Below are 21,868 nucleotides of genomic sequence, written 5' to 3' on the forward strand. Positions count from 1 at the left end.
AGATCAGAATATGGTATTAACAGGATTGGACAACAAGAAAAAATAGAATTCGAAGTCCAAATATGGACAGAAAAATTCAAAGAACTTTATTCTGAAAACCCATTAGAATTTTGGCATAAACATAAAACCTATGCAAAATTAGAGTTAATAGAACCAAAGATAATACGTTGTAAACCTATGATCTATTCTCAAGTAGATCAGGAGGAATTCAAAACACAAATAGAAGAACTACTCAAGCAGGGACTAATCAAAGAATCAAAAAGCCCTCATAGCTCACCAGCCTTTATGGTAAGAAATCATATCGAAATCAAACGAGGAAAAGCTCGTATGGTTGTCAATTACAAAACACTCAACAAACAACTAAAATTCAACGGGTATTATTTACCCAACAAACAATTGCTTCTTGACAGGATAAGATACAAAAAGATATTCTCCAAATTCGATTGTAAATCCGGATTTTGGCAAATCAAATTAGAACCCAATTCTACAGAACTAACAGCATTTAGTACTCCACAAGGCCATTATGAATGGCTTATACTTGCATTCGGACTCAAGAATTCTCCACAAGAATTCCAACAATGGGTCGATAACATATACAGAAAGATATCAGAATTTTGCATTATCTATGTAGATGACATATTGATTTGTAGTAAAAATACAAATCAACACAAACACATTTGGAAAAATCCTTCCAAATATCAAAAGAGAATGGAGTAAATCTATCCATAAAAAAGATGGAACTTTATAAAGCAAAAATCGATTATCTAGGATTCATCATAGACCATGATGGAATTGAACTTCAGAATCATATATCCGAAAAAATAATGAATTTTCCGGATATACTAGAAAATACAAAGCAACTCCAAAGATTCCTCGGATGTGCCAATTATGCCGAAGAATTCTTTAATAATTTAGCTAAAGATAGATCACCTCTACAAACACTACTCAAAAAAGATAAAAAATGGGAATGGTTAGACATTCATACCAAGGCCGTCCAATGGATAAAAGAACAATGCAGAAATTTTCCAAGATTACAACTACCAAGTTCAAATGGACAATTAATAATCGAAACAGACGCTTTAGAAAATTTCTGGGGGGGCATATTAAAGGAAAAAATAGAAAACCAAGAAAAACAAAATATATGTAGATATTGCAGTGGAACATTTTCCACTACAGAACAAAAATATCACTCAAACGAAAAAGAGATACTAGCAGTAAAAAGAACAATAGAAAAATTCAATTTCTTTTTACTTCCAACAAAGTTCATAGTAAGAACAGATAATACACAAGTCAAAGGAATGATTAGAAACAAATTACCAATTATGCCACAATATAATAGGTTAAGGAGATGGTAGCTCTTTTTCTCCTATTATGATTTTGACATAATACATATTGCAGGTATTACTAACGTTTTTGCTGATCTAATGACCAGGGAAGCAGCAACATAAAATGGAAAAGCTTCAAAAGGATCTAGACGAAGTCAAAAATATATTGACATTAGCCACTATTAAATTACAAGCTTGTATAGAAAGCTTTAAAATACAAAAAGAAGAATCTGACAAAAGGATTATTCCAGTACTAATCCCTGTTGCAGGTCAATAGCCTGTGAAAAAGGCTGATAACCAGGACCCCAAAGTGGGGCATACTCAGTGTCCTGTATTAAAGGACTATAAACAGAACTCTGAACAGAGTTATAAGCCGACTAGTGTAACTATTGATAATATGAGCCTTATCAAAGATAAGGACTATTATACGACTAGTGATAATAAATCAACTAGTATGATTATTGATAATAAAAGCCTTATCAAATATAAGGACTATGCTACGACTAGTAATGATAAAATCCAAGAAGAAGAATATCACTTCATCGACATCAACAACTTCAATGAAGAATACTCCTCTATTGTTGATTTCGTAAAACAAATCAATAATCAAAGCTACTACATCAAGATACTCTTATCCCAATATCCTCGAGTAATCACCTTACCAAAAGCAGATCCATCTATAATCCAGAAATTATTCTATTTTGGATTTATAGATCAAATATATACCACCAGCAGATGTGAAGAAATATCTCAACTGCCATATATTTTCCAATGGGGAGCGAATTATCTCCTAGAAAAGGATTTAACTGCTCCGTTAAATATAAAAATATTTAATGCAACTCCAGAGCCTGGATTCCAAAAAGGAATACACTTTGGAATAATAAGCAAAATCTCCAAACAAGAAGCAATTACTAAAGAAAAAGCAAACAAGGAAGGATTATTACATCTAAACAGCCTTCCATACAAAAAGGCGCAAGGATTAGCAATAATCCTAAAACAAATGCGCAAGATATTACAAGAAGGAAAATGACATATCATCAGCAAAGTATACAAGCAAGCTGATGTCACCTTGCTACTACAGGACTACACCGAAATGTCAAACAAAGACAAAGACACCCTTCAACGTGTCATAAGTGAATTAAACGAAAATAAAGATAGCTCTGAAAAATGTCGAGCACTTTATTGTCGTAACCATCATACCAACTGTGACAAGTGCGTCCAAATAATACATCCATTTCAAGAAATGTAAAAGGTGAACCACCTCTATAACTGGTCACCATCATAAAAGCATCAAATATGTAAAAGTGAACCGCCCTTATAAACCGGTCACTATATACAATAAAGTGAAGAACCACTTTATTCCACACGCACTCAACCTACTCTCTATATAAGAACACTCTCACATTTTGAGAGGGGGAGGCGGAGAAGAGAACCGAGAGCTCATAGCACGAAGGAGTGATACACCAACACTCTGGGGAAGCTTGAGAACTCATAGCACGGAGTGATACACCAACACTCTGGGGAAGCTTTGAGCATACTCTCATAATGTCCAACTAACTCCCTCACAGGGAGATTAGTCATAACCACTAGCTACCTATATACCCTTCTTTCAGTCCTTTATCACTGTATTCTGTTCCTTCTTGTTTTATCAATATACTGAGTTTGCTTCTTCGAATCGACTACATCTTCGTGTAAAGAAATTAATCGAAGATTGCGGTGCGTGGTGACTAAGTCTATCCGGAAAGGGGAACGCGTCGAGAGATTCTAGCCTGCAGCACACCAAGAAGACGTTTGGTACCTAAGTGCGCCAGGTAGATATGTCATCATGTTGCTCAAAAATTGGTTTAAAGAAGTTTAATGATGTATGTTAATATGAATAGGAATCGATAGAAGTGTAACGAAAGGATGAAAGGGTATTAGGAATGCTAGAGTACGGTTATGAACTAATCTTCCTGTCCTAAATGAACAAATCCATGCTAAGCCCTAAGTCCCCAAAACTTGGTGCCTTTCTCTAATGTTTAGCTAAAAAACAAGAGCATATCTTGCTGTAAATGGAGTTATGAAGTTGCCTAATGGAAACCTTGTGCGAAGAGGAGAAAAATTGCTTGCTGATGTAAGTTGATTCCATGGTTGAAATTTATAATTTTTTGCTGCAAGAAAGAAAAGAGTGGATGCCTCTAAATTTGGGTTGCTCCAAATGAGAGAGAAGTGGCCCAAATAGCCAAGATAAGCTTTTTAAATGAGTAACTAGCTACTCCTTAATCATATGATGTTTTTAATCAAGGTTAATTAATGACTTAGTTATTAATCATAAGTGAGTTATTCACTAGGCGAAACTTTAGCTCAGGGCAAGTTGAATGAGTTGAGTGCTTAAGTGAGTTGTTTAGTGGGTGAAACTTTCAATATAACTTAATCCTAAGGTGTAAACATTCAATTTAATGAAAGTTTTAGGTTTCACCTTGTTTCGTTAGCCCTTGCCATGTATCACATGGCCCACACACTTGTCAATTGCATGCCCTAGTATGAAATCATTCACTTGTGGTGCAATGGTGCCTATGCTAAGAGTGAGAGGTTACCAAAATTAAAGTTCATTTTACTTAAAAATCTTCGTGAAGTTTAATTAAACCATTAAGTTCATTTGTCATTTTGGTGACACGTATCAAGTCGTTAGGGACAAAGATGGCTTTTTATTGAGAGCATCTTTTTCAACACCTCTCTCGTAGAGTAATATGTGCCATTGGTTAGTCTCACATGTCCTCACATTCCCTTCCCAAGGATCAAATTTATCAATTATTTTGGCTTGAGTTTGAGACCGAGGAGCACTATATGTAGGTGCTTAGTGTACTATGATATCAAAGGGTGCTTACATTGCTTGTTCTGAGAGAGATTTGCACCACTATCTAATGTAAACAAGGAAGTATATCCCCATGCCTGTTTGACTGTGGTGCATGATTGTATGTGCCTTGTATGGAAGTGTAATCAATGCATATGCTTGGGCATCTCTCTTATCCCGTCTCAATTGATATACAATGGGAAGAGTAGTAGGAGCTAGAGTTGGTGAACCACTAACAACAATAGATGAACTATTGGATGTGCTTGCAATTGATTTGCACAATGGGCTTGCAAGCTTGACCTCTATGCGATATAGATAATCCCATGATTGCTTTCCGACGGAGACATAGCACATTGTGTATGCCCATATTAGTTGGTTGGCATTGTCCAACTTACCATTACCACCCAACATTCGAGGTAGGTCACTTTTAGTTGCCCTTTTCATAGTAGCATTGCACATATGGACAAATGCAACTTGTTGCTATTAGTAGAGATAACACAAGATTGGCCCTCAAGGTGAGTGCCCCTTATGGTATTTTTAAAATATTGAGGACGAACCTTTACATGAACCACTTGTGACCCACTCCTGCAATCAATGTAGCTCTCACAGACTAGCACTCTCATTGCTAATGAATCCTCATGTGCTTGGCTCTTCAATGGACTATATTTGCTCCAATTGCTATATTCTCAGTTGTTTTTGTCATCCTTGACGAAGGAGCTTAGAATCTGTCTCAATTAGACACTCAAATATATGTGTCTTCAAGCATGGAGCTGCAATCACTCCAATGTTGACCATCATGACATTGAAAAATGCAACCATGGTCTCTCACTGTTGCCACGCTGCGATCAGTGAGGAGTTCGTTGAATTTTAGTCTAGGACCGATCCAATTTGTTGAATTGAATAGGCATTGGTAGTTTACTGTTGTATAGTTAGTACTCTCGGACATAGTTACACATTTGCTATTTTCAAGTCACACAAGTTTGTGCGGTTGTGAGGTCATTTCCTACATTTTTGGGCAGTCGGCTGGGCAGGCCAGAATAGCTGCATAGGATACCACGTGGTGGTCAAATTTATTGCGTAGCATTTTATGTATTATTTTATGACCTTGATGAGTTTTTGCAGCAGTGTTTCCTGTTGGATCTGATTATTTTATTTCTATTTTTCTTGCCTATTTATAGCGTGGCTTGCCCCAGTCATCATTCACTTGGTTTTCAAGGAGAGAGAGAGAGATCGGCTCGTGGAGATACATTTGACAGCCCATGTATATGTTTACCTTCTTCATTTTAGCATTCATTTACTGCAGAATTCTGCATTCTAGTGTCTCTTCTCTCTCTCTCTCCTCTTGTGTTCATTTTCTTTTAGTCTAGTCATAGACTTCTTGCATTTGCTGCACTTTGACATAATATTAGAGTAGTGCTGAAGAACTGATTGATTGTGGGCAGACTTGAATGGGAGATTTCAGTTCAACAAAAGTTTGCATTTTCAGCATTTGAAGGTTGTGATGAACAGATGGAGTGCAGGAAAGGAGTGAAATTGCTGTTTTTTGCAGGTTTTGGCTGTTTTGTGAAGGAGAAATGGCTGCATTTTCAGCCTTTTGGAGCAGATTTTGAGTTTTGTCGCCTCCGGCACTTGAAACAAGTTAAGGAGAAATGGAGGAAGCTCTAGCAAGCATGGTTTCTGGAGTCAGAGGGGCAGCCCTTGTTTTTGTGCAGATTATTTAGAGTATAGTGTCTTTCAAGTCTGATTTGGAGTTTTAGGCTATTATGGATTGTAAGGTCCCCTTATTATTGGCTCTTTCCTTTGATTAGAACCTTGATGGAAAAAACTGCATTGAGTAGGTAATGATTCTTGGCATCTTGGTGTTGTATGATTTGGCTGAGCTTGTGACCAAGGCGATAGACGGTCCTACGACTTGTGATGTTTGCAACCTTTCTCTGATGGGAAAGTTGAGTTGGTCAAGGTATAGGCACATTGGGATAAATGGAAAGTCTGCATCCGATCTTTCCTCTTTCTCTCTTGCACTCTAGCCAGTATAGCTCACATTGAGCTTTTGATAGTTGCTTGGGCTATATGGTTGGAATTAGATGAGTTGTTCAATTGGATGACTGCCATGAAATTGGTGTTTGTGGAGGTACAGATGCGGACATTGAACACTTTCTCTTTTTGGCATTTTTCTCCCCAATCACAAATCCATTAGTGCTAAATGGCCATAAGATATTGCCACTAGCTTTCTTGCTTTGAGCCCTCATAATGGCATTGACACGTATGGGTATTGTGTCTCGTTAGTCATTTCTTCCTCGATGAGCATGAGAGGCATATTTAGAACAATGACCTTACTGTGGATGGATACCCTTAAATGGGAAGAGTTAGTTCCGACGGTCATGGACCAAGAGAAATAACTCAAAGGTTAGAGCAGTCCCAAGTCCGAGGCATTGACAAGACAATCTTCCCAACAATAGGGGAAGAAGAGCGGTAAGAAGAAGAAGGATGAGAAGACCAAGGAAGACAAAGCCAAGGAGTCTTCTTGTTAGATTTGAAAACAACGAGTCATTGGAAGAAGGATTGCTTCGACAAGGATGGAAAGGACATCAAGAAGAAGAAAACTATGAAGGATTTGTGAGCGGTGGTTACTGCTTCATTGGCCACCTTCCTCCATTTGGAGGTGATTGAGGATGCTCCTTTGACAACCTCTAATGCAATGATGTTGGTCCCCTAGCCTTGTGAGTGGATTGTGGATAGTGGTTCTTCTTGCCACATGACTCCTTCAAATGGTATTCTGTATATGCATCTGATGCCTAGGAAAATCCATATAGGTGATAGCTCTTTGGTCCCTATCAAAGGAAAAGGTGATCATGCAACTAATTTGGGATAGGCAAATTGATGCCCATACATTAGAAGTTCTCTATGTGCTAGGTTTGGGATATCATTTTCTTTCAATGAGCAAAATGTGTGCTCTTGGTCCAATGGTCAAGTTTGGTAAGGACTCTTCTTTAGTTATTGATGGAGATTCTTGATAAGTTCTTTGTGCATGTTCATCGGCCTTTATGAGTACCTTTGAAAGGCCACTCGTGGTCATGTTGTTCTTGAGGTGTGTTTGTATTGAAACTCTCTTGGTGAATGCCATGATCTGCATAAAACATAGCTAACTTGTTGGGGATGACTTTTCCTCCTTTGTCGGAACTTAGGGTCTTGAGTTTCGTGTTAGACTTGTTTTTCTAGAAGATCAACGAATCCCTAAAGTGTGTGAATGCCTGTAACTTTAGCTTCAAGAAATACATTCAAGTCATTCTACTAAAATCATTAACAATTAGTATAAAGTATAAACTTTAGTCAAGGGATTCCGTCCGCATCGATCCACATAAGTCCATCGAAACAAGGGCTGCTTAGCCCTATGTGAAATCTTGTTGGGAATCATATCTCTATGTTGCTTGCTATGAATGCAAGATACACATGGTAGGTGGCTCATTGGGATATTGGAGTGGAAGATGTACAGCTTGATCGAGATGGCTTGGACCACGATGAAGCATGGATATACACTTGAGTGTCTATGGTTGAAGTAGTGGCCACCGCTATTTACATCCTTAATTAATTCCCTGTATCGGCTATGGTTGGTGTGACAACTTTTGAGAGTTACTTTGGTTAAAGACCGGTGTGGTGACTTATTTCAAGGTGCTCATATATGATGCCTATGTTCACATTGTGGAGAAAGAAAGGGATAAGTTTAAGCCACCTTTTAAAAGATAGGTATTTGTGGATTATAGCTCACAGTCCCAGGAATATTGATTTTATGATCTCATTTCATGGGAGGTATGCACGAGTCAAAACGTTCGATTCGTGGAGTTTTCAATTGTAGAGGGGGGCGTTGAGCATCCCATCCTTGGATATCAAGGTGACACTTGGGGATACTTGATCCAGTGCCTTTGGAGCTTATGCCTCTTGAAGCTCCCACATTAGTGGATGAGTAGATTGCTTCATTACTGGCTTCATGTATTGAGATTGCATTAGTTGTAACAAACCTTTTGTATATTAATTGTTACCAAGACATATTGACTCAATGATTTCAAATTAATTTGATGCTTATGTACTTTGAGAGGTGATTTGTATTATTTAAATATTTTAAAATATGATTAAATGTTCATCTTTTTATTTAAGGTGGCCAATGATCAGAACACCTTATAATTATACTTGGGTTGTTAATGACAAGATGCCCAAGAGAAATTAAAAGTTTAGTTGGGCGGTTAGATTGACCAGAAAACTTTGATGACTAAGACTTCTACACTCAGATAGTTATATTGACTAGAAGCCCATGTAATGAGTGGTTTTGGAAAGTGACACTAAATACTCATGATTAAATAAATAAACCATAAATTGGTGAATGTATATAAAGAAGCTCTTCAAAAGCTAAATTTGGCGAATTCTAAAATTTAGGAGGTTACTATTTTTAAAAGTTGGTCAAATGGAAATTCTATTTGCACCAAAGGCTCTAGAATTTCGCAAGGACCAATTTTGTCTTTAGCAGCTATCTCAAATTCTTAACCATTTGAGAGAACTTTAGAGTAGAAGGTTTTGAAGCTTCTTTCTCTAAAAAAGTGACATGTGGCATCTAGAAGAGGCCATGCCATTTTGAAGAGACAAGTGTCCCTACACTTGTCATTTTCAACAAATACTTGTTATTTGTAGCCTCAACTTTCCAGTTTTGAGCACCTAAGCCCCTCACCTATATATTGGAGGTCTTTCTCTTCATTTGAAATAAGCTTTTATGCTAAAATTTCAGCCGCACGCTTTGTACTTTCGTATCTATCTCACATCCAAGAAGCACTTTTTACTTAGTTTGATTTAATCCAAGCACTAATGAAGAGAATCAACTCGTTTCTCGGAGTTTGCAGAAATTAGAGATTTAGAATCCTAATTTTGAGAATTGCAGTATTTAGCCTTTTTGTATATGGTTCAGACACTCGGTGCTTGTGGTTTTGTTTCAATAAATTCCTGTCAAGGGGGAGGAAGAGGCCGATTCTCTTCTCAACATGGTGTTGACTCTTCTCTCTGTTTCTCTGTCTCTCTCTCTCTCTCTCTCTCTTTGCATTAGGATATGTATTTATATATTACACAAAGAATAAAAAGTATTTATAGGTTAGGGTACAAAATAAGGGCATGTTCACACCCGTATATGTCTATACACATGGAGATTAAGAGACTTTACACTCGAAGGGACTTTATATCCAACAAACTTCCACTTAAAGGGTCGAAGTGGTACCTTTAAGCTAGACAACTCTCACTAATTGGATGCAATGCTAATGTTGAGCCTTTACAAGGCTTTTAGTGAGAACATCTGCATGGTTATCTTGGGTTTGAACCTTAGTGTGACAAGACTATTATCCAAGACCTGTTGAATGAAGTGATACTAAAGATCTGTGTAATTTGTACGTGCATGAAACATGACATTCTTAACCGGACATATGGCATTCTGGCTATCACAACCAAGCACTGGAGCATGTGAAGAGAGACCAAAATCCTTGACCAAATGGCCAAGCCAAATAGGTTCCTTAGAAGCTTATGTGGTTGAAATATATTCAGCCTCTATAGTACTTAGTGCGACAATTTTCTGCAACCTTAAACACCAAGAAATAGCCCAACTAGCCTAAGTAAAGACATATCCACAATTTTCTACAATCTTGAATACCAAGAAATAGCCCCACCAGCCAAAGTAAAGACATATCCACTGGTAGACTTTCTAGTGTTAAGATTTCTTGCCATGTCCAAATCACAGAATCCTTGCAACTCTAGTGTACCCTTTCCATCGCATATATACTTTTCCTATGAACATTGTAAGTATCTAAAGATACATTTCATTGCTTCCCAATGTGGCTTGCCAGGGTTAGACATGAATCTACTAACAACTCTCACTGCATGTGTAATGTCAGGGCGAGTTGCAACCATGGCATACATCAAAGAACCACAAATTGATGCACAATGTATGCCCTTCATAGTACTAGCAACTGAATCAGCCTTTGCGCAATTAGCTTTGCTAAGCTTTGTCTGTGGCAGTAAAGGCACACCAAGAGGCTTAGCATTAGCCATATTGAATCTGTCAAGTACTTTATTGATGTACTTGTCATGTGAGAGAAACAACAAATGCTGCCCTCTTATCTCTTTTAATGCGCATGCCCAAAATGTGTCTAGGTGTCCCTAAATCTTTCATCGAGAAGATTGAACTCAGCTGCGTTTTGAGAGCATTCAAAATACTCTTATCCTGTCTTGCAATCGACACATTGTCCACATAAAAGACCAACACAATAAGACTTCCATCATCAACCCTTTTAGTGTATAAGTAGTGATCTACATGACTGCGTTTAAATCCATGGCTGAGCACGAAGGTATCAAACTTTTTATGCCACTGTCTAGGGGTTTGTTTCAGCCCATATAAGCTGCATTTTAGCTTACAAACTAAATGCTCTTTCCATGGAATAGCAAAACCTTTGGGTTGTTTCATGTACCGCTCTTCATTGAGGTCACCATGAAGAAAACCAATCTTCACATCCAACTAATCCAACTGTAAATCCGCAGATGTAGTGAGAGCAAACAAAACATGGAGCGTCGTCATCTTCACCACTGGTGAAGAAACCTCTTGGAAGTCTATGTATTCCTTCTATGTATAGCTCCTAGCAACTAAATGGGCCTTAGAGTTGGGCTTCCCATCAATACATTTCAGCTTGTAAACCCATTTGTTGGGGATAGCTTTCCTATCCCTGGGCAAAGGTACAAGTTCCCATGTGTTATTTGCATATAGAGACTTCATCTCTTCTTGCATAGCAAGCTCCCACTATCTGTTGTTTTCACATGACTGTGCCTCTCTAAATGTCAGCGGGTCACCTTCATGAGTCAATAAAATGCAATCCAAAGATGGCTGAAACCTCTATGGCTGCCTTTTGATATGTGTAGATTGTTAAGCAATGGGCCTGCATCCTTAGGTATGTGCACACCATCACCTAGTAGCTGATTTTTAGCATTTTCTTTCTACTATAACCTGTTTTCAGCATTTTCTTCTTGCTGTCCTATTCCATTCTATGTATCTATTTGTTGTCCATTATCTTCTGGCTGTAGCACAGTAGGTTGTTGCTCATTTTCAGCATCAAAGGGAATAGAATCTTCAGCTAATGACTGTTGAATGATTGGCTGTTGATGCTGAAATTTGACCTTCCTTTATATAAGCCCACCCTGTGTAGCATTTCTCACCAACTTTGCCTCATTAAATACTAGGTCTCGGTGGGTGTGTACTATCTTTTTGTCCTGAGGAAGCCAAACTCTATGACCCTCCTCCATCTCCATATCCCATGAAGATGCCCTAATGGATTTCATATCTAGTTTAGTTCTTTGATGTATAGAAACATGCATAAAGGCACCACGACCAAAGAGGCACAAATGTTCATATGAAACAGGTTTGCGAGACCAAACCTCTTGAAGAATGCCATTTCCAATACATGATTGGGAGAGCAATTGCATACATGAACTGCAGTTTTAAGAGCCTCTTCCTAGAACTGCTGTGGGAGAGTAGCTGTGGACAGCATGTATCTAACTCTCTCACAAAGTGTGCGATTATATCTTTCAACCATGCCATTTGATGCATGATTTTAAGGGGTTGTCAACTCCCTCTTAATACCATGTATCTCACAAAACTTTTTAAACTCATTAGAAACATACTTACCTCCATTATTCGTTCTTATAACTTTTAACTTAAGCCCTTTCCGTGTGGTAACAAAAGCATGAAACCTTTTGAAGGCATCCAATACTTGCTTTTTGCTCTTTAACACATATACCCATGACCTTCTATTGAAATCATCAAATTCAAATGGCCCCCCGGCAGGTCGAAACACCATCCCCATTGTGATGGACCCATGAATCCATCGCGCATTGCTTTCTCATCTTGCGAAATGTTCCTTGTCCTAATTCAGATAGGGAACATGTTCCCATACTACGTTCCTTGTCCAAAATGGGACAGGAAACACCACGTGGCATGCGAGTTAGCCGGTTGGCTCCTACTCTTGTGTCTCAATTTTCTCTCGCCATGGTTAGCTTTGTTTTGAATCACCAATTTCTTCACCATCAATTCACTTTGCAGTCGAAGGAGACACTTTGAAAATACTCAGATTTGAGATTTTTCTTTGAATTCTTAATGCTATGCAGATTAAGAGAATGCAATGGTGCCTTGATACAATTATTTCTTAGTGATGAGTTCACCTCATCAGCATTGGCAGATACTCCTACAAGTATTTTATGCTTGGATAAAGAAAATAACTTGGCTTTTTGGAATGATATAAAGCGGTTAGATGCTATGGTATCACCTTCTGTGCATTTATTGAGGGTTCTAGATGTTATGTAGCCTTGCATTGGCAAGGTACATGAGGCTATGGATAGATTGAATGAAAAGATGCAAGAGCTGACACCAAATGATGAGGCATATAAGAAGTTACACCATTTAGTTTTGATGAGGTGGAACTCCTATAGCTGCATTTGTTGTGGATCTTGAGTTTTAGAGCAAGGGTCAAGAGAATGATATTGGGGTTATGGATGCATGGAGGCTTATATTGTCTTGTCTAGTGCTTGATCATGGCACCAAACAAAAGATCAGAGACTAACTTTCATGTTATAGAACATTTCGTGGTTCATTTGGTTATGGGGATGCATAGGATGATCGTTGTGAGATCGAGGCAGCTTTGTGGTGGAAGGACTACGGTTTAGATGGTCTTGGTTTGCAGCAGCTAGCCATTCGTATTTTGAGTTAATCAGTTAGCTCCTCTTGTTTGGAGCAATTGTGGAGTACATATGCTCACATCTCTTCAAAGAAGAGGAGTCGTCTTGGTATTGAGAGGGCAAACGATCTAATGTTTGTTAGTGCTAATTTGAGGATTTTATGTAATAACATGATAACAAAGCCCGATCCATTCATAGAGTGGGAAATGCAACCAGAAGAGGAGACACATGCTGATGTTGTGGGAGATGTAGCACTTCATGGTATACATGATGATGAGGTTGGCACGTCAAGAGTAGCTAGAGTAGCCTCAGTTAGGAGTAGCTAGAGCAGCCTTAGATGATGATGATGATCTTTGATTTAGTTTGCTTATCATGAGTACATTGTATATGAAATTATGATCATTGATGACAATGTGATAGTTGGGCCGTTGTGCCATGCGGACATTATATTTATACTTGCAGTTTTGCAGTTGCCCTTTGGGCTATTTTGTCCTGCTGCATTTTACTTCAGCCTAAAGATTAGACTTCATATTTGTAGTCTGTTTTGGGGCAATGCGCATGTTCTTTCAGTTTAGACTTTAAAGTTTAGTTCATTGTTCATTGTTTCATGGCATATGCATCATGCGTTTTATAATTGATTAGCTTGACTCTTGAGCCTTGTAGGTTCTAATTCAATTTGTAATGACTAGTTTTAGAATGATGCATGATATCTTTAAAGTTAAAACTTAAAATGATTTGTCCTTGTGGATTATACACCTTGGTTTTAACATTCCACATGGATTATGACTGAAATATTACTTTTTTTCGTTTTTTAAACATGCCATTCCCGTTCCCACATTTGTGTTCCCTAGGTTTGGTGTCCCCGTCCCTGTTCCCTGTTCCCGTTCCCTGTTTCATGTTTCTATGGTTCACACCAGAAAGACTAGAAACACAATAAGTGTAACAATAAATGGCTATGCCCTTTCTTTAGGCTGTTCCATGTCCCCAATCACATCCCGTGATGGTGTTACTATGGAATTCCTGCATATTGAGCCAGTTCTCATTAGACATTTTGACCTTTTGTGCACTTGGTGTGTTTTACCATTTTCTAGTTTTTTGGGGGTAATCGCATATCTTTCTCACTTGTAGACAGATGGTACAAAGCAAAACATATAGCTCTAGCTATGAGCGCCTAAGATTTGTGTGCCATAACTCAATTTTAATCTCCATATATTTTTGTAGTTTTTGAGTTTGTTTCATGTATGTTTTATTTTTGTTAATATGAACAGCTTGTGCATTTCAGATCAATCAGTACTACATTGATTTTTTGGGAAAGTTGGGTGTCAGTGGTCATACAGAAAGGCAACTTCCTGAAGTGCTTGACAGTCTATTGCATTTCTTGGCTGCTATTCGCTCAAGGTTGGGATTACAAAACCCAGTGGCCAATAGAGGGCAGCAACAGCAGCAGGATAACTCATTGAAGTTAAAGGTACACATTGGTTTTCTGATGAACTGGTTATCTATTTGAGCATACACTCAGCTTTAACCAATGGAGTGGGTTGCATGTTTTTCAATAGTTCAAAACAAATATAATTTACTGATCCATGTTCTACAAATTTAGGTTGTGTAGTAAGAGGAGTACTTTGAGGACCACAAATTGTCTGTTAATTCGATTATGTATTGGTGTTTTACAGGGTGAAAAGCCAATGGTACTTGCATTGCATTGGTACAAAAGTGCTGTCTCACAGCAAGTAGCTGCTTCAAAGTTTCAAGGCTTGTCTGAAATAGAGAAAAATGTCAAGTTCCCAGGTTTGTGAACACGACTGTTGCCATCAATGAATCAGTTTATGAAATATATTGTATGCAGTAGTATGCTTGACTCTAGATAAGATAGTATGGTTAACAGCAGTTAATCAGGGACCGCAGGCACTGTGGAAAGACTTGCTTGATACTAAAGAATTTGAATCCAAAAGCAGTACTGCTGTCACCTTCCTAAGTCAGTTAGTAATTGCAGTCACTATGATTAATAGAATATGTGTAAGATAACTCAGTTTCAATTCAGTTATCTATCCATGCAAGTCATTGTTGATTGTCAATCATGACATTTGTGAAGTTATGATATACAGTTTGGAAATGCTACACGAGTTGGGTCCTAGAGTTTAACTACCCTTAATTGCAAGGTCATCAAATAAACATTTTATGAACCATAGCATCTACAAGCAGTGAATAGGCAGTTGTTGTTGAAGCATCTCCATCAAACTGTGCATTTATGAGAGTATGTTTTAGAAAGGCAAATATAGGGCAAGCGATAGGAATTAGCCAAAACTATGTCCAGAGAGAAAAGAAAATCACCTCGTTAAAGCTTTCTGCTGCCTCAAAGTAATTCTCTCATCTCTTAGATCAGGATAGGTGTCCGCTCTTTGTTATGATGTTGAGATAGCGTACAGCTCCATTTTGGTGTGCTCAGTTTTTGAAAATTAAAATTGATATGAAGCACTATATTATGCATGCAGTGTACTATATCATGCACAGCTTGCAAAGTTCAAATATTTGAGTCTATAAACACAGGCAGTAAATCTGCCCTTGAGTTCCTTGTAATCTTATATTCTTCTGGAAAAAGTATGGAAATTGGTGATTTGGGAGTAAAGTGAGAGCTGGAACTGATGCTTGACAAATATTTGGCTGTGACGTTAGTCACTGGGGAAATCAAGGTTGATGGTTTTGCTTTTTGTATGCCAGTTTTTAACTTCTCTTATGACTTGACTATGGCTCTCCTTGGCGCCTCGCTCATACAGGTTCAAAGACACAGGCTCTTACACAGGCTCTCTTAACTTGCTGGGCTGAGTGTGCTCCCCTGGTTTGCTCTGGACAAACTCCTGATCAAGGGAAGATGGAATGCATGGTCAAAATTTGTCAGGCTCTGCAGATTATCATTATCTGCTCCAAACCTCAACATGGTTTGAATAGCTCGGATGGTCGGTCACAATTGGATGTTATTACTCCAAGTATAAGTTGCAGCAGTGATTTTCAGAAGTGGATTGCAAATACAACAGATCTGCTTTCATCTCAGCTGATGGCTTCTTTTCCTATCCGTGCACCAGTAATCAACCTTCCTAGGAAGGTGAGTTTTTATGAAATCTTTGTGAAGATTTCAAGTTCGAATGGTTTTTGACTATTTGGCTTCCCATGCCATTTGTGTACGTGAATACAACTTGCATAACATTCTCAATTGTCTTGCACACAACTTAAATATACTCATACAACTTTGCATGAGTGCCTTGCATACATCTTAAATACATATTGCATAACCTACAGAATGTGTTGTACCTCAATGACACAATCTTTCAATGCATGCGATGTTTGATAGGCCTAGAGTTGTGTGATGTGCAAGCTCTACAAATATTAAGACTAACATAGAAGTGGATGATCAAGCCTAACATTGATCAATGGGATTTATTTCTCCTTTGATATGATATGAATTTATGGCAAATGCTAGTATGTGTGGTAAGATCCAGATGGATGTGGCTAGACATAAGTCTGTAAAGTGGTTAGGCAATTGTGCTGATACTCCCTGTGCAATCTGGCATGAATAAGTGTTGGAATCTATGGAACCATTTTTCTTTACATGATAACCTTCACCCCTGGTACTTAAAGAGTTATATAACACTTAAGAATAGCAGGATACAACAGGCAGTTGAATGTTTTCAGTGTTGAAGCAAGAGCTTGAGAGATGATAATAGTCTGACAGAACTACCCCCCTGTCAATCTGCAGTAATAGTAACTTGGGCGTTAATCCAGCATTTCACTGAGTAGAGTGGCATGCCATTTTTATTTATGTGCTGTGTGGGCCTGGGTAGTTGTACGATCTATAACATGCGCTGTCTTCGCATGCAAGGATGAGAATGTAAGATCATGGATGCAGGTTTCTCTTTGGGCACAGGGCTGAACCAGGGCTCTATTGTACATGTGCATATTGCAAGCTTTAGATCTTAGTTTAACAATTAAGGGACTGCCAAATCTAGAAAGCGGTTTTTCTTCTTGGGGGGAAAGAGATATGATGCTCCAAAACTCTGAGCATAGGTTCACATGGCGTGCTTACATTAGTGACAAGCAGAGGGGTACAAGGTGTTCCATTGCAGGGAAGCATGCACATACAATATACATTATGCATGTATTATCTCTCTAGATTCCTTTCAAAGTTCAAATATACAAACTTCTGTATACAAATATAAAGAGTCATCAGTGGTTTAATTTTTTTTTGCTTTTCTGCTGCAGATCGATCAATTACTTATCGGATTAAATATGGCAATTACTGAGGTCATGCTAGTGTCTATTATAACTGGAGAAGTGCAGATACATGATCAAAAGTGGAGACTTAATGTGCTCCTCGAATTTGTTCAAGATATTTTGAGCAGCAGGGTGATTATCTATTAAGTATTTCAACATTCTTTTAGGGGCTAGAGCACATCTAACCTTATGTTCCTGCAGCTATAATACTTGCAAGTGTGAGTGTTTATATACCTGCTGTTTTCCCCACAGATACACTCATGTTTGGGTTTGGCATCAGATGTTATCGACAAAAAATCCATGGAAATGTATATCCAATCATTGGTTGCATATCTTCCTGACCTTGTACACTCTATCAGCAAAGAATGCCAAACAAGACTGCTGCAGGTGCACATTTGCACAGTTTTGTGATTACCAGATCAGTTCAGGTTATTCGGTTAGGGACATAAGCATATGCTCTGTAATTCTGCAGGCTTTCACAAAAGTATTTCAAGGCTGCAAACCCACATCAAAACTTAAGCATATCTGTCTCACGTGTATTGCGGAGATTCTTCAACCTGTATGTTGGTTTACACACATTTCAGAAGCTTTAAGTAGGGTCATGGGCATAATATATTTTAGTTGATGGTATGTTTGTTTATCTGCAGAAACAAGGGAATGTCAGAAACACACTGCATGAGGCTGACAATTTCGAGTTTCAGAAACAGTGGCTGCAGGCACTTCCAAAGCTTCTCTGGGAGTTGAAACACCATCATCCTTCATCTTCTCTGGTCTGTCTATGATGTGTGTGTGTGTGATTTCCAACAGGTATTAAGATGTCTGTCCATCAGAGGTACTTAAGTCATACTTTGTTGTCAGGTTGTTTTACAGGTTCTGCATCACCTTGGACAGTCAGCACCACAAAACTCTCTGATAGCTGATGAATATAATGCTCTGCAGCCAATTTTGATACCTTTTTTTAGCAGAGTGTCAACAACAAAGCACCATCAAGGTCTTTGTTAATTTCTTCCTTTTCTGCTTTCAGAGTATTTTCTCGATTTGTAAGCCTGAATAGGTTACGAGACTCACATTTTGCAGATGTAACCCAGCGGCTGCAGGGGCCATTTGTTAAACTGCCTTTGGAGTGCCAACAAGTGGCCATTGATTTGCTGTACTATTTTACCAGTTTCTCAAGTGCTTTTATCAGGGCAATCACCTATTGTCTCTGTAAGTAGATGTGTTAATGCTTCAATCTAAGGCAAGCTTACATAAAGAGTGCACTTTATCTTTTCTTTATCAGCCATCAGAAATGCATGCCACTTGGACATAGGCATTACTACAGGGGCATCGGTGTTTGTGCATTCTGGAGTGAACTTGTTTGCACTTACATTAAACAAGCATAGTTTTCTTATCATGCTGCATAGTTGACGAGTCCAACCATTATGATTGTGTTCTGTGTTTGTATTTGCAACTCTACATCTTGGTTGAATGAGATTGTCTTTGATCTGCCACTTGCAGGTCTGGAGGTGCAAACGAGTCTGATTGTAAGGTGTGTGGAGGTTGTTCAGGCAGTTTTTCACAAAGGATACATTGGGCTTTCAGATCATCTTAGTTTTCTGCTCACCATTCTCATTGGGCCTGCATGGTCAGAAGGTTTGATGTTTCTTCCATTGCTCATATGGGGCCCCAAATTTTTTTTTTTTCTGTTTTCGGGTAGGGCAGGGGGAGTTTGGGCGGGGTAAATTTGTTTGAAATCCTTTGGAGTCCTGTATGACAAGGTATGACTATACTTCGTTGCTTTCATGGCATCAGACTGATTTGAGGATTTTATAGTTCTTTTTTCACTATGTTTTCCTGTTTTCAGGGGTGAAGTTGGGGGGTGGTGAGGGGGTTTACATGTCCAGTGTGCTGGCTGTGTGAATAATTCATCATATGATCTCGGTAATCTTTGCAGGTGCAACAGATGAATTGGATGAAAAACGAACAACACTTCAAAGGTATAGAGTGATCAGTGGTGCAGTTTGCTCATGTCTCTGTCAACTAGGTGATGGAAGATTACTACTTCACCTTTTGATCCCTTCAATGTGTCATCATATGGTGAGTGTGACGAGTCAAAAATAACATCTAAGAAATATAAATGGCATTACAGATTGTTCAAGTGAACTTTTGGCTTGAAAGGGGCATCTTTGCAGGTTTTGCCTTTGCCTTCTGTAGTCTCCTATGGACTCCTTAAGATGATTACTGTGCTTAGTGGGCCTCATAGAGCCTTTTCAGCTCCAAAGCCACTTTTCGAAATACTTCCAGCTTTTATTGCCAACTATCTCGTCACTGTTACTATTGTAAGTGTTGTCATTGTAATTGTAAGTTTCCAGCTTTAATGTCGACATTCAACTGTTTTCCAGCTCAGACTCTTGCTATGTTATGTGACAACAGGAATGGGGCTTCCAGAAAAGAAATTTGAAAGAAGAACCTTTTGCAAAGTCACTCACCCAACCATGTATACTGTTACTTTCAAATAATGAGAAACTAACAGAGCTAGTTGCTCATCATTTGTTCAATTTTTTAGACAGAGGTAAGCATGAGTTTACTTGAGTAGGGTTTTGCACTTTGGGGGTTTCTGCCTCATGAGGAAGCATAACTTTATCATAATCTAGTGTACATGTAGAAAGTAGTGGTGATTTGAATAGATTTACATGCATGAAGGCATTCTGTTAGTAGGGTACTTCCCCTGAAGTATAGCCTACTTGTTTCTCTGCGTTTCCTGTCAAACATGTGCACAATCTTGTGAAAGGCACACACTTGTAATGAACTTGTTTTGCACGGAGTGCCATGGCACATAGGGTCATGCCCTACAGGATAGCATCAAATTTTCCTAGGGGCTGTATGAGATAAGTATAATTAAAGATTAAAAACGAGGGGGCATTCTTGGGAAACATCTTTGGTGAGAAGAGGTCCTATGCAGATGTTACAGTGTTTGAAAGGGTGCATGCTGGTAAAGGTGCTCCTGTGACGATATGCTGTGGTATATCATCCTAAGTAATCTTAGATTTATCACGTCTTCCTTTATCTTTGACAGAAAGTGGGCAGAGACTTCATGCTATTGCCATTTCTCTTCTTCGAGTGTTGAGTATGGAGCATGTCCGAAAAATGGTTTTCCACAATCCGGAGGAGATTTCGCTGCTCAGCAGATTTGAGGTGAGTGAACAAAGTGCTTCCCGTGTTTATGTTGTATTTTGAAATAGCAAAAGGAAGTTAGTCTTAGAAATTGCGGAGCCTAAAATGTAAGTTTTGTTTGGTCGTCTGCTGCACAGGGTCATGAATCAATAAATATTGAACGTATTGGAAATAAGGAGCTGCTGGCATTTTTGCGAAAGCTACGCCGTGCTTGTGCGTTAGCTTATGGATGGCCAGACAGGACCTAAGAATCAGAAAGACGCAAATGCCTGAATGGCTTTTTTGGTTCAGTGGATGTCCAAATGCCAGTTGGTTTAAGCTCTGCCTTGCTTAGATCAGCTAAATGCTGTAAAAGAGAAGCAACAGGATTGCCAACGGGGAAACATGTACGAATTGGCTAATTCAAGTCAGATGTGTTTACAGGCAGTAACAGCTGGATTAAGACCCACAACCCAGGGGGACAGGCACATGCGGCAGTGAATGTCAAACTCGGTAAAGCGGCCACGTTCATGCAAAGTAAGTCACAGCCCACATGCAGGATATACCCGAGAGTTGGGATATAAAACACATCCCAGAGAGACGTGGAAACAGAAGGGCAGGCAGATACCTGATTGCAAGTTTTGCAAATATCAAGGCTTCTCCACTAAAGAATGAGAGAGGTCGAGATATTCTCATCAACTTGCATGTTACTGACATTCTCACAGGCTCGCTTCATGTCAGTCGTATTACAGAGTTCCGCTGTACCATATTGGAGGTGGTTTTGGACTTGAAGCAGCCTCTCGAGGCGGCTTGTCAACAAATCCGGTGTCGTCTGCCTTGAAATTTTGAGGCAATGGCCTTGTAATGAGACCCACCTAGGCGCAATTATGGGTTTTGTGGATATGTTATACATTTAGCAACTTAAGAGATTTGGGTTTCAGAGAAATTGTGTTATACACCATTGGAGACCATCTATCATATGGTGTCAACCTCTTATTCAATTCATTGAACAGCGTCAAAGCAAGAGGGCGGAGATTACATTGATTAGAAAGCAAGCTACAATGCAGCATTACTTCGCTACATTTTGTGTGTAGAAAGAAGTAGGGAAAATTGATGGTACCATTGCATCCCCAAAAGCCGCATTGAAAATCGGAAAAACGATCAAAGTGGACTCGGAGAGTTCAAATTAGGAACAAATTGAGAGAATACCCAAATAGACCAGTACAACACGATGCACCTCCGAAAGGTCAAATTTGTAAAACATCACGAAAAACACCCAGCACATGATACAACCTTCCCCAAACTTCTAGGGAGTCCCTCTGATGTGTTGGTCAACATGGGAATTTTGCTTGCTTCTTCTCAACGAAACCTTAAATTGTGTTGACGTCTGATTGCGCTGTGTTGGTCTGCATTAGCATTTTCCCAATTTCTTTCTAATTTTGAGATTTTGTGATGGTCATTGAAGTTTTTCGCCATTTTACATGCATTGTCACAATTAATTTTGCTTGGTTTTAGGTCAAAAATGTAGAATTCAATACCATATATTCTCATATGATAATAGAAT

At 38.7% G+C, this 21,868-nt stretch overlaps 1 protein-coding gene across 2 annotated transcripts in view; it reads left to right on the forward strand.

Annotated features, from left to right (window-relative positions):
- The window catches only part of LOC148014867 (uncharacterized), an 83,158-nt gene extending 61,501 nt beyond the window's left edge, over nucleotides 1–21,657 (forward strand). The window contains exons 6-20 of one of the 2 annotated variants that reach the window (XM_087665632.1): nucleotides 14,189–14,374; nucleotides 14,580–14,694; nucleotides 15,681–16,006; nucleotides 17,161–17,304; nucleotides 17,425–17,559; nucleotides 17,645–17,731; nucleotides 17,820–17,942; nucleotides 18,031–18,163; nucleotides 18,250–18,378; nucleotides 18,670–18,804; nucleotides 19,106–19,248; nucleotides 19,344–19,490; nucleotides 19,585–19,723; nucleotides 20,228–20,346; nucleotides 20,463–21,657. In XM_087665632.1, coding sequence (XP_087521758.1) covers nucleotides 14,189–14,374; nucleotides 14,580–14,694; nucleotides 15,681–16,006; nucleotides 17,161–17,304; nucleotides 17,425–17,559; nucleotides 17,645–17,731; nucleotides 17,820–17,942; nucleotides 18,031–18,163; nucleotides 18,250–18,378; nucleotides 18,670–18,804; nucleotides 19,106–19,248; nucleotides 19,344–19,490; nucleotides 19,585–19,723; nucleotides 20,228–20,346; nucleotides 20,463–20,573 — 2,172 coding nt within the window. In that variant the 3' untranslated portion in view covers nucleotides 20,574–21,657. Of the gene's footprint in view, nucleotides 1–14,188; nucleotides 14,375–14,579; nucleotides 14,695–15,680; nucleotides 16,007–17,160; nucleotides 17,305–17,424; nucleotides 17,560–17,644; nucleotides 17,732–17,819; nucleotides 17,943–18,030; nucleotides 18,164–18,249; nucleotides 18,379–18,669; nucleotides 18,805–19,105; nucleotides 19,249–19,329; nucleotides 19,491–19,584; nucleotides 19,724–20,227; nucleotides 20,347–20,462 lie in introns of those variants that run through there. The other variant, XM_087665633.1, reaches the window with a different exon arrangement.
- Nucleotides 21,658–21,868: the final 211 nt, after the last annotated feature.

Source organism: Lygodium microphyllum, chromosome 24, assembly GCF_053477565.2.
Source record: "Lygodium microphyllum isolate KBCC chromosome 24, Lygodium_microphyllum_v1.1.10, whole genome shotgun sequence".
Lineage (NCBI taxonomy): Eukaryota > Viridiplantae > Streptophyta > Polypodiopsida > Schizaeales > Lygodiaceae > Lygodium > Lygodium microphyllum.